At 38.5% G+C, this 13,257-nt stretch overlaps 1 protein-coding gene across 1 annotated transcript in view; it reads left to right on the forward strand.

Annotated features, from left to right (window-relative positions):
- LOC117982478 (uncharacterized) overlaps positions 1-13,257 on the forward strand; it is a 112,664-nt gene that overhangs the window by 97,628 nt on the left and 1,779 nt on the right. The window contains 7 exon segments of the mRNA XM_069498652.1: positions 11,010-11,167; positions 11,169-11,180; positions 11,619-11,637; positions 11,640-11,804; positions 12,392-12,492; positions 12,494-12,526; positions 12,529-12,548. Coding sequence (XP_069354753.1) covers positions 11,010-11,167; positions 11,169-11,180; positions 11,619-11,637; positions 11,640-11,804; positions 12,392-12,492; positions 12,494-12,526; positions 12,529-12,548 — 508 coding nt within the window.

Raw genomic sequence — 13,257 nt, forward strand, 5'->3', positions numbered from 1 at the left:
AGTGTGCCTTTCCACGGCCTTTATAAAGATTATACGGCTCATCGACCGAAAGGTACAGAGACAGCTTGCATCCCGAAGACGAGACATAGGCTACTTTTTATCCCGGAAAATCCAAGAGTTCCCACGGGTTTTTAAAAAACCTAAATCCACGCAAATCTACTTACTCTTATGTTGATACGTCTAACTTGAGCAAGTCTACGAATGTTTTTTTGAAAAAAAAAAAAATTACAGTATACCTACTACCTATACAGCCCCTGCGCTAACCCGGTGCGGGATCGCGCGGGTGTGCGGGGCGTCCCCCGCCTCATACTTCTAATGCCATCTCGACCTGTCGCCTACTATATTTTCTATATAAGTATAAAAATGAATCGCTGAATGTGTTGCTGATCGCAAATCTCGAGAACAGCTGAACCGATTTCGCTAATTCTTTTTTCATAGTATTCCTTGAAGTACGGAGATGGTTCTTACGGAGAGAAAAATTTAAAAAGAATCCTAAAAAAGAATCGAATGTTAGGCGGTACGAAGTTCGCCGGGGCAGCTAGTTTGTTAATAGGTACATTATAAGGACTTCCTTGAACAGTACCTACACCATAGTAAATAATATAAGTCCTAACGAATATACAGCACATCCGTCATTCGAAACAGTCTCTGTTTGTATTACAACGTGTTACATTAGTATAACGCGGAGGATTTGACACGATTTTAAGCCAAGTCGTATCAATACATTATACACTACTAGCAACCCGCCCCGGCTACGCATGGGTGCAACGTAGATACTAAATTAAATACTAATGTGGTGTAATACATTGTTTTCGTGTAACTTTGACCATTTAGGCAGAGCACGCCTCGGAAACTCTAAAATGAGAGGATTTTTTCCGACCTAATTCACATTATTTCAATTTCCCTAGGGATCTCAAACTTTTGAGAATTAAACTATACTTATAAACCTTCCTCTTGAATCACTCTATCTATTGGTGAAAACCGCATCAAAATCCGTTGCGTAGTTTAAAAGATCTACGCGTTCATACATACATACAGACGCGGGAAGCGACTTTATTTTATACTATGTAGAGAAGAGATAGACAGACGCTAATTCGTTTTAATCTCAGTCATGTTTTGATTTCAATTCGGTTGGTTTTTTTAAATTTTATTAAGATACAAGCTAGCCCTTGACTGCAATCTCACCTGGTGGTAAGTGACGATGCGGTCTAAGACGACTTGTTAGATGACTTCTAAGTTACACTTAATAAACACCGAAACTTTTTTGACGTTTGCTTACTTTTTTTAGGTAGGTCTCTATAATTATTCTAAAGGTATGGAAATGGTATGAAATATGTCACAGAATTCTGCGAGAAAATCGTGCGGTGATATTCCGCAGTGTGGGCTTACCCTTACTGTTTTATTAGGCGATATGCCTAGCTCTTAGTATAGTCGTGAGTCGTGATCGTGATGCCTACCCTCACAATGTCAAAATGACTGATGAGCGATGCTCAAAAGGCCTGTAGAAGTGAGATTATAGCACGATTATACTTACATTAATTAATCAGAGGTTCGTACGCTCTTCCCACTCGGCACTCGGTCGGATCTGACATCACCCATCCTACTGCCGTCAACGACCTTCAGATATGTTCCGTTCATTCCCTGCATAGCAACGTCACAATTTAGCTAACATACAGTAAGGGACAGCCTAAGTTCTCAAACATTTCCAAGATGTGTTTGCCTGCACCATTCCTCATACTATGACCCTTATAACATAACTAGCTTATGCCCGCAACTTCGTCCGCGTGGACAACACAAATTTCGAGCCCCTATTTTACCCCTTAGGGGTTGAATTTTCGAAAATCCTTCCTTAGCGGATGTCTACGTTATAATAGCTATCTGCATGCCAAATTTCAGCCCGATCCGTCCAGTAGTTTGAGCTGTGCGCTGATAGATCAGTCAGTCAATCAGTCAGTCAGTCAGTCAGTCAGTCAGTCAGTCAGTCAGTCACCTTTTCATTTTATATATTTAGATATAAAAGCTGTGATAGCCTAGTGGATAAGACGTCCACCTTCTAGTCAAGGTAGGCGGTTCGATCCCGGGCACGCACCCCTAACTTTTCGAAGTTTTGTGCGTTTTTAAGTAATTAAATATACCTTGCTTTAACAGTGAAGGAAAACATTGTGAGGAAACGTCCTGCATGCCTGAGAGTTCTCCATAATGTTCTCAAAGGTGTGTGAAATCTACCAATCTGCACATGGCCAGCGTGGTACGAGTAGACTATGGCCAAAACCTTCTCACTCTGAGAGGAGACCCGTGCTCTGCAGTGAGCCGACAATGGGTTGATCATGAGGATCATGATGAACATAATATTAGTAATAAAAAAATTATCCAAATGGTATCTACGTCATCAAATCAGAAATGAGGAGATCCGTAGGAGAACCACAGTATTCGATATAGCTCAACTGGTTGCGAAGCTGAAATGGCAATGGGCAAGGCACTTAGTCCGAAAAAACCATTAGACTTAGGGGTCCTACGAAATGGCGACCTCACACCGGAAGGCCATACCCCTTCCAGGTTAGTCCACTTCCATCTTAGATTGCATCATCACTTACCACCAGGTGAGATTGCAGTCAAGAGCTAACTTGTATCTGGATTCAAAAAAAAGATTTAGACGTATGGGACGGGACGTACGTCTTCCTGAATGACCATAGCAACGAATTTTTTTTAAATCCAATAGTATGTGGCTGTACTTGTATCTGAATAAATAAAAAAAGATGCAGCGTTGGAAGACCACCCATTAGGTGGACAGGCGCCGTCAAACGGGTTGCAGAGAGCCGCTGGATTCAGCCGACGCAAAACAGTGACGTCTGGAAGTCCCTACTAGAGACCTATCGTCCTATAGGTATACTTATCGTCTATCGGTTGATAATGATGATGATTATAATGATTCTTTCTGAGAAAATTTCTACGTTATGTTGCACTGTATAATTCGTTAAGCTGTGGTATTGTAGGCGAAGAATTTTGAACTCAAGCCTTTAGGCCACAATAAAATCTAGAGGTCGACTGGTTCCTTTATAAATAAACAATAGACAGGCTTTGCAGGCAGGCTTACGTTTTGATTTTGATTTAGGTAATGTAGACGATTGCATTGTTAATTTTATTTATGCGACGCTTTATCTTATATAAATTGCAATGATGTGCAAATATACATACGACATTATCTCCCAGAGTTAAATATTTTCCTCTTTTATATTTTTTACTAGCTGATGCCCGCGGAACTCTTTGATTTTCCGGGATAAAAAGCCTATGTGCTTCCCCGGAATGCAAGCTAGCGCTGTACCAAATTTCGTCAAATCGGTTGAATGGGTGGGTTCTGAAAGGTTAGCAGACAGGCAGATACATCGCATTTATAATTATTTTTAGTATTGAGTATGGATATTAGTATGCATATGAATAACTAGATGTCACTGGTCGCCGCGACTTGCCTAGTGCGCATGTAGCTTTAAAGGGAAACTTAATACCATTGTGGTGTATTGTATTCTATTCCTGTTAGAGCCGAGACTTTCACTCGTGGGTAAACTGTGTAGTGCACTGACTTATTTACTTTGTGGGGTTTTACAGTTGTACCTACATTATGGGATCGGATTTCGGGTCACGTCGAATAATGTGATTAGATTTCTATCTAGTAACTGCCAAACAAGATTTGGAACACCCTTCATCAGTTTTTCCCCTCCAATCATAATAAGGGTACCTTCAATTCAAGAGTGAATAGGCATCTTCTAGGCAAGCACGCTCCATCTACTTAGGCTGCACATCACTTGCCACAGGTCTGATTGCATCCAAGCGCTAGTCTATAAATTGAAAAAATCATATTTATTGGATTTAGATTTTTAAGATTCCCGTGGGAACGCTTTCATTTTCCGGGATAAAAAGTAACCTATATCCTAAATCAGATAAGTACCTACATATTATGTATCAAACGTCAAAAACCATCTGCCGTGAAAAAGCTAGCAGACAGACGGACCCACACTTTCACATTTATAATATTTGGATGGAGTATGGGGTATGGACTAAAGACTAAGTGAGAGTGAGTGAGTGAGTCAGGTACATTAGAAAAAAAAACACAATAGTCTTTAAACCTCTTACCTAAACTAAAATATAAATCCGTGTGAAGTGAGTCGAGTTATCTCGTGCTAATACGACGAGGCTACGAGATCTCAACTCAACTGTCGAGATACCTTTTAGGGAAAGTGGACCAAATGCATAATTTGTAGTGTGAATGAGTGGGTGGACAGTAATAATCTTGTATAGTAAAATGAAGACTAGCTTTTTCCATCGACTTCGAAATAGATGCTGCCCGCGACATCGTGAACGTGGATTTAGGTTTTGGAAAATCCCATGGATAGAAACTACATATTTGATTTTCCGGGACGAAAAGTAAGCTATGTCTGTCCCCGGGATGCAATTTATTTCTGTGTCCAACATGACCGGAGAAAGATTGTAGTGTCGAATCAATACATAGGTACTTATGCTCGCGAGTTCGTCCGCGTGTACTTCATAAATTTCAAACCCCCATTTAACCCACTTAGGGGTGGAATTTTGAAAATCCATTCTTATTGGATACCTACTCTATACAAAGAACAAACCCTCCAAATTTCATGTCTTTAGGACCAGTGGTTAATAAGGCTGTGTGTGATATATAAGTCAGTCAGTCAGGACTTTGAATTTTATATATAAAATACAGATAACTGATTTGTTCTGGCCTGTTTCATGGCAAGGACTAAACCCATTTGGCTTGCAAATGTGCCCACTGGACCAACACGAGCTTAACTACGCAATAACTCACTTGTAATAGCTCTTTATTGCGGCTACCTTCATTTATGCTCTTTATATGGAGCAGAATTGATGGCTCTATGTAAATTAATAAGCACCTGTATTATGCAGAAAGCTAGGTTAATAATCTGATTTTATTGATTAAGTAGGTGGGTACTTACTGTTTTTTTATTTTGTTATTTGAAAACTAAAAGTTTTTTTAAGTAAATAAGTTAGCCGTGATTGTGCCTAGGAACTGGCTGCATTTCCGCGCTAAATAGCCAGGCTGATTCTTTGCGCTAGAAATCTACTCTAATGCCGTCAGCAGACGGCCTACAGTGTACCTCATGTTGCTTACATCTAGCCGTTTCTAATACCTGGCTCGAAATCATTTTAGTACTTATATAAAAATGAATGTCTGTTCGGTACATAGGTCAGGTATCGTTTGCGTTTGTGCATCGTTCATCCGATTGATTCAAAACTTTGTACAGTTGTTGTTGGACATTGCAGAAATGTTTCTGATCAACGTAAAAAAAGGTCGAAAATCGCATTGCAATCTGTAGGTAACGCATGCCGGGCATTAGCTAGTTAGTCATACATACCTATGGCCAGTGGCGTGCAGGTCATAGAGGCATAAATGCACTGCTTACCCAGTTGAATAGCTCAATGCATATTTTTAATAATGACCTGCCAGTAAACAGGCTCTTACTTAACTAGTGCCTACCCTGGCTTCAACCCTGTGCACGCCACTGCCTATGGCATATCTATATATGCATATACCTATGGTATATCACATAAGATGCAATAAAGTTACTAAACATTTAAAATTCTGTAAAAAAAAAACAATAAATTTCTAAAGTAGGTCAGTGGTTGACGAGTTTTCATAGTAATAAGAATAAAAAACTTGAAGCGTATGCAAAACTACCATTTAATATCTCTGAAAATAATCTTTAAGGCTTGCTAAAACAAAGGAAAACCATGCAAAATTTTAATACGATACAAAATACCGAAGGCGAAACAGAATAAGTCAATATCGGCCCCAACAATCTGATCCGTGAATACAAATGTACCGAACTTGAACAAGAACAAATACATGACTCGGGTGACACTGTTTAACAATTGTACAGTTTTACGTTACCAAGCAGGTTGTGTGTTCGTGGCATAATAGTACCTAAAGGTACTTAGCATCATTTCATTTCATTATTTAGTTTTTTCCGTATATTCTGCCACACAAGACAAGAGAGAAGCAGTTACGAGCACAAAAAATTAGTTATGTGAATTTTTGTTTTTGAAATAATTAAGTAAATAGAAATCGATTTACGAACAAAAAAGGTTCAATAAATTGGCTTTGAAAGTTTTTGCAACGGAAATCTGTCAGGTTTGAAATAAATAGGTATATGCTTCAAAGCTTGTTATTTTTTTGTGATAAGGCCAATAAGTAGGTATAATTATACCTACTTACTTTACTTACTGAAATAAATGCACAAATCTTTTTAAAATATCTGTGAAAATATAAAATAGTCTAGATAAGTAATAATTTTTATATATAGTAGGCTTAAATGTAATGGGTAGGTATCTATTGTGTTAGAATAAGTAAATATTTTTTTTTTTTTTTTTTTTTAATGTTGAAAATGTAAATTATTCTATAACCGCATAATTAAGTTGTCCTTCTAAAAACGTTAATACCTATGTCGTCCTAGATTCAAATATTATTTAATGTTCCTATATAAAATAGAATAATTTACGTCATCTAAATACATTGTTAGAAGTTCAACTTATCTCATTGATTAAAAAAGTTCTCTAATGTTTTGATGTACCTTCCTAGGTAACAATGAGGTAAAACGTCTATAAATCGTGTATTCTTTATCTTGATTAGTTGTAAAAATCACTGAAAGTTTAAAAATAAGGAAATAAGCATAGAACATAAATTTTTGTTTCAACTAAGTAAAGTATGAAAGTGTGAGTACCTAGCTACTAGAAAATTTGATTCTGTGTATACCTACATATTTATATTTTTCAGTTAATAAAAAGGCTTATTTATTTATTTTATTTTAAGGCCAATAATAGCTTCTGACCTTTGTACATGCGTGGTTGATTAACGGCACTTTTAATTTTAATTTAATTTGTACCAAAAACTTTACAATAAGTGAAAAAAATATACTGATGACGAGCGTGATGATAACTTATAAATAAAAACCGCCAAGTGCGAGTCAGGCTCGCGCAATGAGGGTTCCGTACTACAGTCGTATTTTTTCGACATTTTGCACGATAATTCAAAAACTATGATGCATAAAAAATACATAAAATCTGTTTTAGAATGTACAGGTGAAGACCTTTCATATGATACCCCACTGTATATAGTCACTCACTTCGAAAGTTGAAAATACTAATTATTAGTTCATGACCACAGTTTAATTTTTTTTGTGTGATCTAACCCTAAATTCACGGTTTTCAGATTTTTCCCCAAATATACAGCTATAAGATCTACCTACCTGCCAAATTTTATGATTCTAGGTCAACGGGAAGTACCCATGTAGGTTTCTTGACAGACAGACAGACAGACAGACAGACAGACAGACAGACAACAAAGTGATCCTATAAGGGTTCCGTTTTTCCTTTGAGGTACGGAACCCTAAAAATGTGACATCTTATCACGCCAATCCGTCCCCTGCTTAGTTGTTATTTAAATAATATTTTGCGTGCAGTGTACATCCATAACCTATTTTTGACAATAGGACAGAGTGTATTTCATGAAAATATTTGAGCTACATCTCTACACTCAACACACGAAATAATTGGATTTATTTATTGGTTCGTATAAAGGAGGGATATTGAAATTTGAAAGTCCTTTTTCCAAAATGGATTTTACTTGCTCCAACATTTTACCAGGTTTACCAAAGTGTGCTACTAGGAATCTAAATATATTAAAGGAAAACGTGACTGACTGACTGATCTATCAACGCACAGCTCAAACTACTGGACGGATCGAGCTGGAATTTGGCATGCAGATAGCTATTATGACGTAGGCATCCGCTAAGAAAGGATTTTTGAAAATTCACCCCTAAGGGGGTGAAATAGGGGTTTGAAATTTGTGTAGTCCACGCAGATGAAGTCGCGGGCATAAGCTAGTAATTATAAAAATCGCGATCATTTCCCAACTGTAAGTTATTTAAACTATGGCACGGTGTCGTTGGTCACGCGATCTGAAACTTATACCCGTCGAAGTTCGGCCATTAACTCCGGCTAAAGATAATAATATAATGTAAGTTGTGATAGACACAATACACTAAGTCGTTGAACTTGATATAAGACAAAGTTTTGAACTTTTTGTCGATTTCTATACAGTTTTATACGATAGACGTTCACTATAGTCTCTACAAGAATTTCCACAGATCAGTCTTGCGTCGCTGAAATCCTGGGGTTTCCACCAGCAAATCAACAACTGCATTATCCGCGCGTTGGTTCGCTCTTCCAGCACCAAGGAATCCTTCAGTCGGTTCTTTTGTTTAAGATATAAGCGCACACTTGGCCACGATCACACCTAATGGGAAGTGATGAGCTTTTTTCAAAAAAAATTCAAAATTCATACAGGGCTTGAACTAGTCTCTATATATAAAAATGAATCGCTAAATCGATGAATCGATGAATCGCTGATCGCAAATCTCGAGAACAGCTGAACCGATTTCTCTAATTCTTTTTTTATAATATTCCTTGAAGTACGAGGATGGTTCTTACGGAGAGAAATTTTAAAAAAAGATCCTGAAAAAAAGTCTGTTACGCGGTACGAAGTTCGTCGGGGCAGCTAGTCAGAAATAAAAGTAGGTCCAATGAAAATGCATAATTGCAAATCTCACACCCGGCTTTACTCACGTGTTTACCTGACGTCCCCCCCCCCCCGCCCCGCCCTCCCCCTCTCCCGCAACGTGCGAGCGAACTGACTCCCTTTGAAAAAGGACCCCGGATGGGTTCGAAACTAGTCGGGCTAACGTCGACTAAACACGTGAGTAAAGGCCGGGTGTGAAATATGTATAATGGAAATCACTTACGATAGTTTAAAACCCTAAATGGCATTGAGGATGTTATAAAACGGTACACTATCAATAATGAACTTGACAAATCGAACAAATCGGTTCTCGGAACCTTCGGAATTGAACAATGCACAGATTTGCGTGCACCGGCCAAATATCCTGTAGTGTCAATGCCACATGCAAGCTGGTACCATGGTTTTCAAGGACGTATTAAATTCTGAACCTTCACCATCACGCTAGTCGCCATCGATACCAATTTACGATCGACGAACGATTCGCAGTACACGAACCTATTCTATTGTTTCGCATAACGGTGATAAAATAAAAGTTGTAAAGGTAAAGATAAATTTAAAAATACAAAGCAAATTATAAATAAGAAATTATAAGTTAAGATGTGAGGTACGGAACCCTAAAAACCACCGTTATCTAAGAGACGTGGGTACTTAATTCACGATTAATTCATTATTGATTTCTATAGTTAATTTTAACGAACCGTACCGATCCGCACAATTTATCTTAACTGCGAATATTTAGCACCCACGGACCGCACCCATAAGGTCTGATGATTTCTTATAACAATTTAGGTTACATCATCCATCTTGAACCATTATCTTACTAAAAATGAAGTCATTACCAGATATGGATAGTTTTTGTGCCACGAATGATATTATAAAGCCTTCAACAGATATTCAACAACTATGTATTATTATAAAAAGAGCGTACTGCAACTGCAATTAGGCGGAATAACATTGATAATATCAAATCTTCGAAAAAAGCAACCGCCGAGTTTCTTGCTGCTTTTTATCGGTAGGAAAGGCATCTGAACAAGGTGTGGTAGATGCATTTGACGATTCAAAAGTACCTATATTTGTAAAGTTTGAATAAAAATATTCTATAAGTCGGCGGCTTTCGTCTCGACCAACCCATAACAGACATGAAAAATCGATCAATATTCGTAGTTGAAAGTACGGAACAGCGTTTGGATCGTCCATGTTGGATAGTCTGTAAGGTTAAAGACTTCATCATTGCTACACATCGAACCACCAATTTTGTACTATAACCTCACATTTGAAAAGTTCGTATTTCTTCAATCTACTGAATTTAAAATTTTGGGAAAACCGATTACTACCAATTTCGGACCACCAATATTACCACGGTTTAGAATTGGACCAAACGAAATTGGTTTTTCTAAACATAATCTGAATATATAAAATTCAAAGGGGGTATGGTGAGCATAAGCTAGTACGATATATACGCTTACGCTATACGAATAAATTACCTACCCAATTTTGGAAGTCAAGTGAAAAACAAGTACATTGATCATTTTTTCACTTAGCCGTTGTTCAAGGATCATGAAGTCCTGGACCGGTAGCAGCGAGAATATTTTATTTTATTGTTAATCACCTTGCGTTTCCCCGAATTCGATATTTTAATGAGCTATGCTGTTTTAAATTACATTGGCGAATAAAAGTACATTTTTTCTTAATTAATTAAGAGTTGGAAGCGATCGAAGTTTATTTTTGTTTTTAAAATCTTCATGACAATATTTTTTTCATATTTTACCAGAATCGATCAAGGTTTTAAGTACGTCTACATATCTCCCTATAGTTTCACCGAAATCCCTTCAAAGTTTATAAAGATTTTAGGAAAAGTAAAAAGATCGTTTTTGTTCAATGACGCGTTAGCTAACTGCCATAGATTTAGCTTTGCCTTCTAATGTTATAAGCTATACTTTCTATAAGTATAAAAGTTCTATACGTAATAACTGAAAACGAACGTAAAATTTGTCGGCATCTTATTTGTGAAGTTTGAAGGTTGCGTAGAAAATGATATAGGATATTATGTTCGTGAGTAAGTTCCTCCTACCTAAAAGTTTACCTACTCAATAAAATGGTTCAAATTCCACAGTTTAATATCAAAAAAAAGTAGAACAAAAGTTAACATAGGGCAGACTTTTGTATTTTGCATAGAATCCTATCAATTCTTCCGAGAGTAGAGATTATTTAAAACCTAGAGTCTCCAAGTCATAAAGTTCCATCGATGTAATTTTAACTCCAATGGAAACTTTCCATCTTGATCCAGATATTTATCTTAGGGATGGCTACAAAGATAGTTCCTTCAAACTGTTTGATAGCCAAGCTGTGGCACTGTTTCTAAAATTTAATAGAATTGTCTTAATTGTTCCAGGTACCAAGAAGATGGAGTACAAAACGCGACAGTGGCACGAGAAGTGTTTCTGTTGCGTGGTGTGCAAGAACCCCATTGGCACTAAGAGCTTCATCCCGCGCGAGCAGGAGATCTACTGCGCCGGCTGTTACGAGGACAAGTTCGCCACGCGCTGCGTCCAAATGCAACAAGGTATGTTAAATGTTTACAATCGCAGTCTAACAGGGTATGATGATTTCGCTAACAACCTCGACATTAGGGTGCAAGATCCCTATTCGCACAAGAGCTTCATTCCGCGCGAGCAAGAAATCTACTGCCCTGGCTGTTATGAGGACAAGTTCGCCCACGCGCTGCGTCAAATGCAACAAGGTATGTTGATGTTGGAATCACAGTGTAACAGGGTATGATGAATTTCGCTAACAACCTCGACATTAGGGTGCCAAGATCCCCCATTCGTACAAAGAGCTTTCATCCCGCGCGAGCAGGAGATCTACTGCGCAATAATGTTGCAATAGCACGGAGCAATCGGCAAGTTTTTTTTTATATTCTGGTCAAGATTACGAGGATTTTAATCTGGTTAGTAACGACGATGATGTTTTAGTAACCATTCTTCTTCGCATTTGCTTCCAGATAATAACGCAAGGCGGCGTCCATACAAGAACGAGCCATGGCACCGCGAGTGCTTCACTTGCACAAACTGCAACACCTCGCTAGCGGGACAGCGCTTCACGTCGCGCGACGAGAAGCCCTACTGCGCCGAGTGCTTCGGAGAGCTGTTCGCGAAGCGCTGCACGTCTTGCTCCAAGCCCATCACTGGTGAGTCTTAACGTATGACAGTTTGCTAACCTCACGACAGACCAGTTAATAATGGGACAATTATATCAAGAAAGTGGAGCATCTTAGAATAACGGGGTAAATTAACAGGTAAATTTACAGTCTCCAAAGCACATTGTTCAAGGGAGCAGTTTAACTAATCCAGAGGTAGATGATTCAAACCCCAGCCGGCTATACCTGTACCGAGTTCTGGAAGTCAACATGCTTAATATCCTTTAAAAAACACAAATCAATGCACAAATATATCCGCCTTCACTGCTGTCGAGGGTCCGTATTGAACCAAAAATCACAGTTCTTCAAAACGTGAATCTTCAAACTGCCCATTTGTATAAGAATAACGTGAAAATCGTCGTTATCCAACATAATCGTCAACAAATTCTGGCCCTTTCATTGGCTTTGAAAAAATGTAAACAGCGAATCTACCAATCAAAGGGCAGAATTTTTTGACAACTACGATTACAATGAATACGTTTTTCTGACGCAATCGGGGGGCTGTTTCCTACTAATTTTGAAGATCACGATTGTTCCATAACGTTCATCAGCTAACCTACGTATGTGCGTGCTTGCAGGCATCGGCGGCACGCGCTTCATCTCGTTCGAGGACCGACACTGGCACAATGACTGCTTCATCTGCGCGCACTGCAAGCACTCCCTCGTCGGCAAGGGCTTTAATCGTCGTGGAGCAGGACATCGTGTGTCCCGACCTGCGCCCAAGGAGCAGCTCATGTAAACCCCCTTCTTCACTTTACTACTCCCTTTTGCATATTTCCAAACTTATATCTGGTCTGCTAAGGTTTGGTAATTGAACTTTGAATTACTTGAGTTAGTCCGCTAAGATGTGGAACGGCGTTCCGCCTCCGTGACCTGTCGCATATTCGAAAGAGAACCTTTAAAGTGAATAGACATTTTATAGATAAGCGCGGTCTCGTTTTAGACCTTGTCTCAGAACAAATATGTAGTTATTTTTCATCGGATCTACATACTTATGCTTGCGCTTTTATGCTTATTGTTAAAACAAAACTTGGGTAGGTACTACTAGTAAATATTATAATGGGTATTCGGAACAAAGCCTGCCAGCTTCCGAATAACCGTTAGATAAGTATATTATAATTGCCAATTGCCATTTAAATACATTGGTATATTTGCGACGGATCGAATAGGTATTCGAAGAATGTTCACCTCTATTTGTGCCAAAAGGGACTTCCTATCTGAAAAAGATAATTACTCGCTGCTGCTCTAACGCACATCATTCTCTCGTCACGTCTCTGTTGCACTAATCAACGTATCACTTCGCAGACAGCATGGTCACCCAAAATCACCAACATACATAATTCCGGTATTTGAAACTGGGTCATTATGTAGGCCCGGTTAAAAATACCGGGAATAATTAGATCGGTATAAAATTTCGTATGATATTTTGAGCAGTTGTTCTCTG

Source organism: Maniola hyperantus, chromosome 5 (assembly GCF_902806685.2).
Source record: "Maniola hyperantus chromosome 5, iAphHyp1.2, whole genome shotgun sequence".
NCBI lineage: Eukaryota > Metazoa > Arthropoda > Insecta > Lepidoptera > Nymphalidae > Maniola > Maniola hyperantus.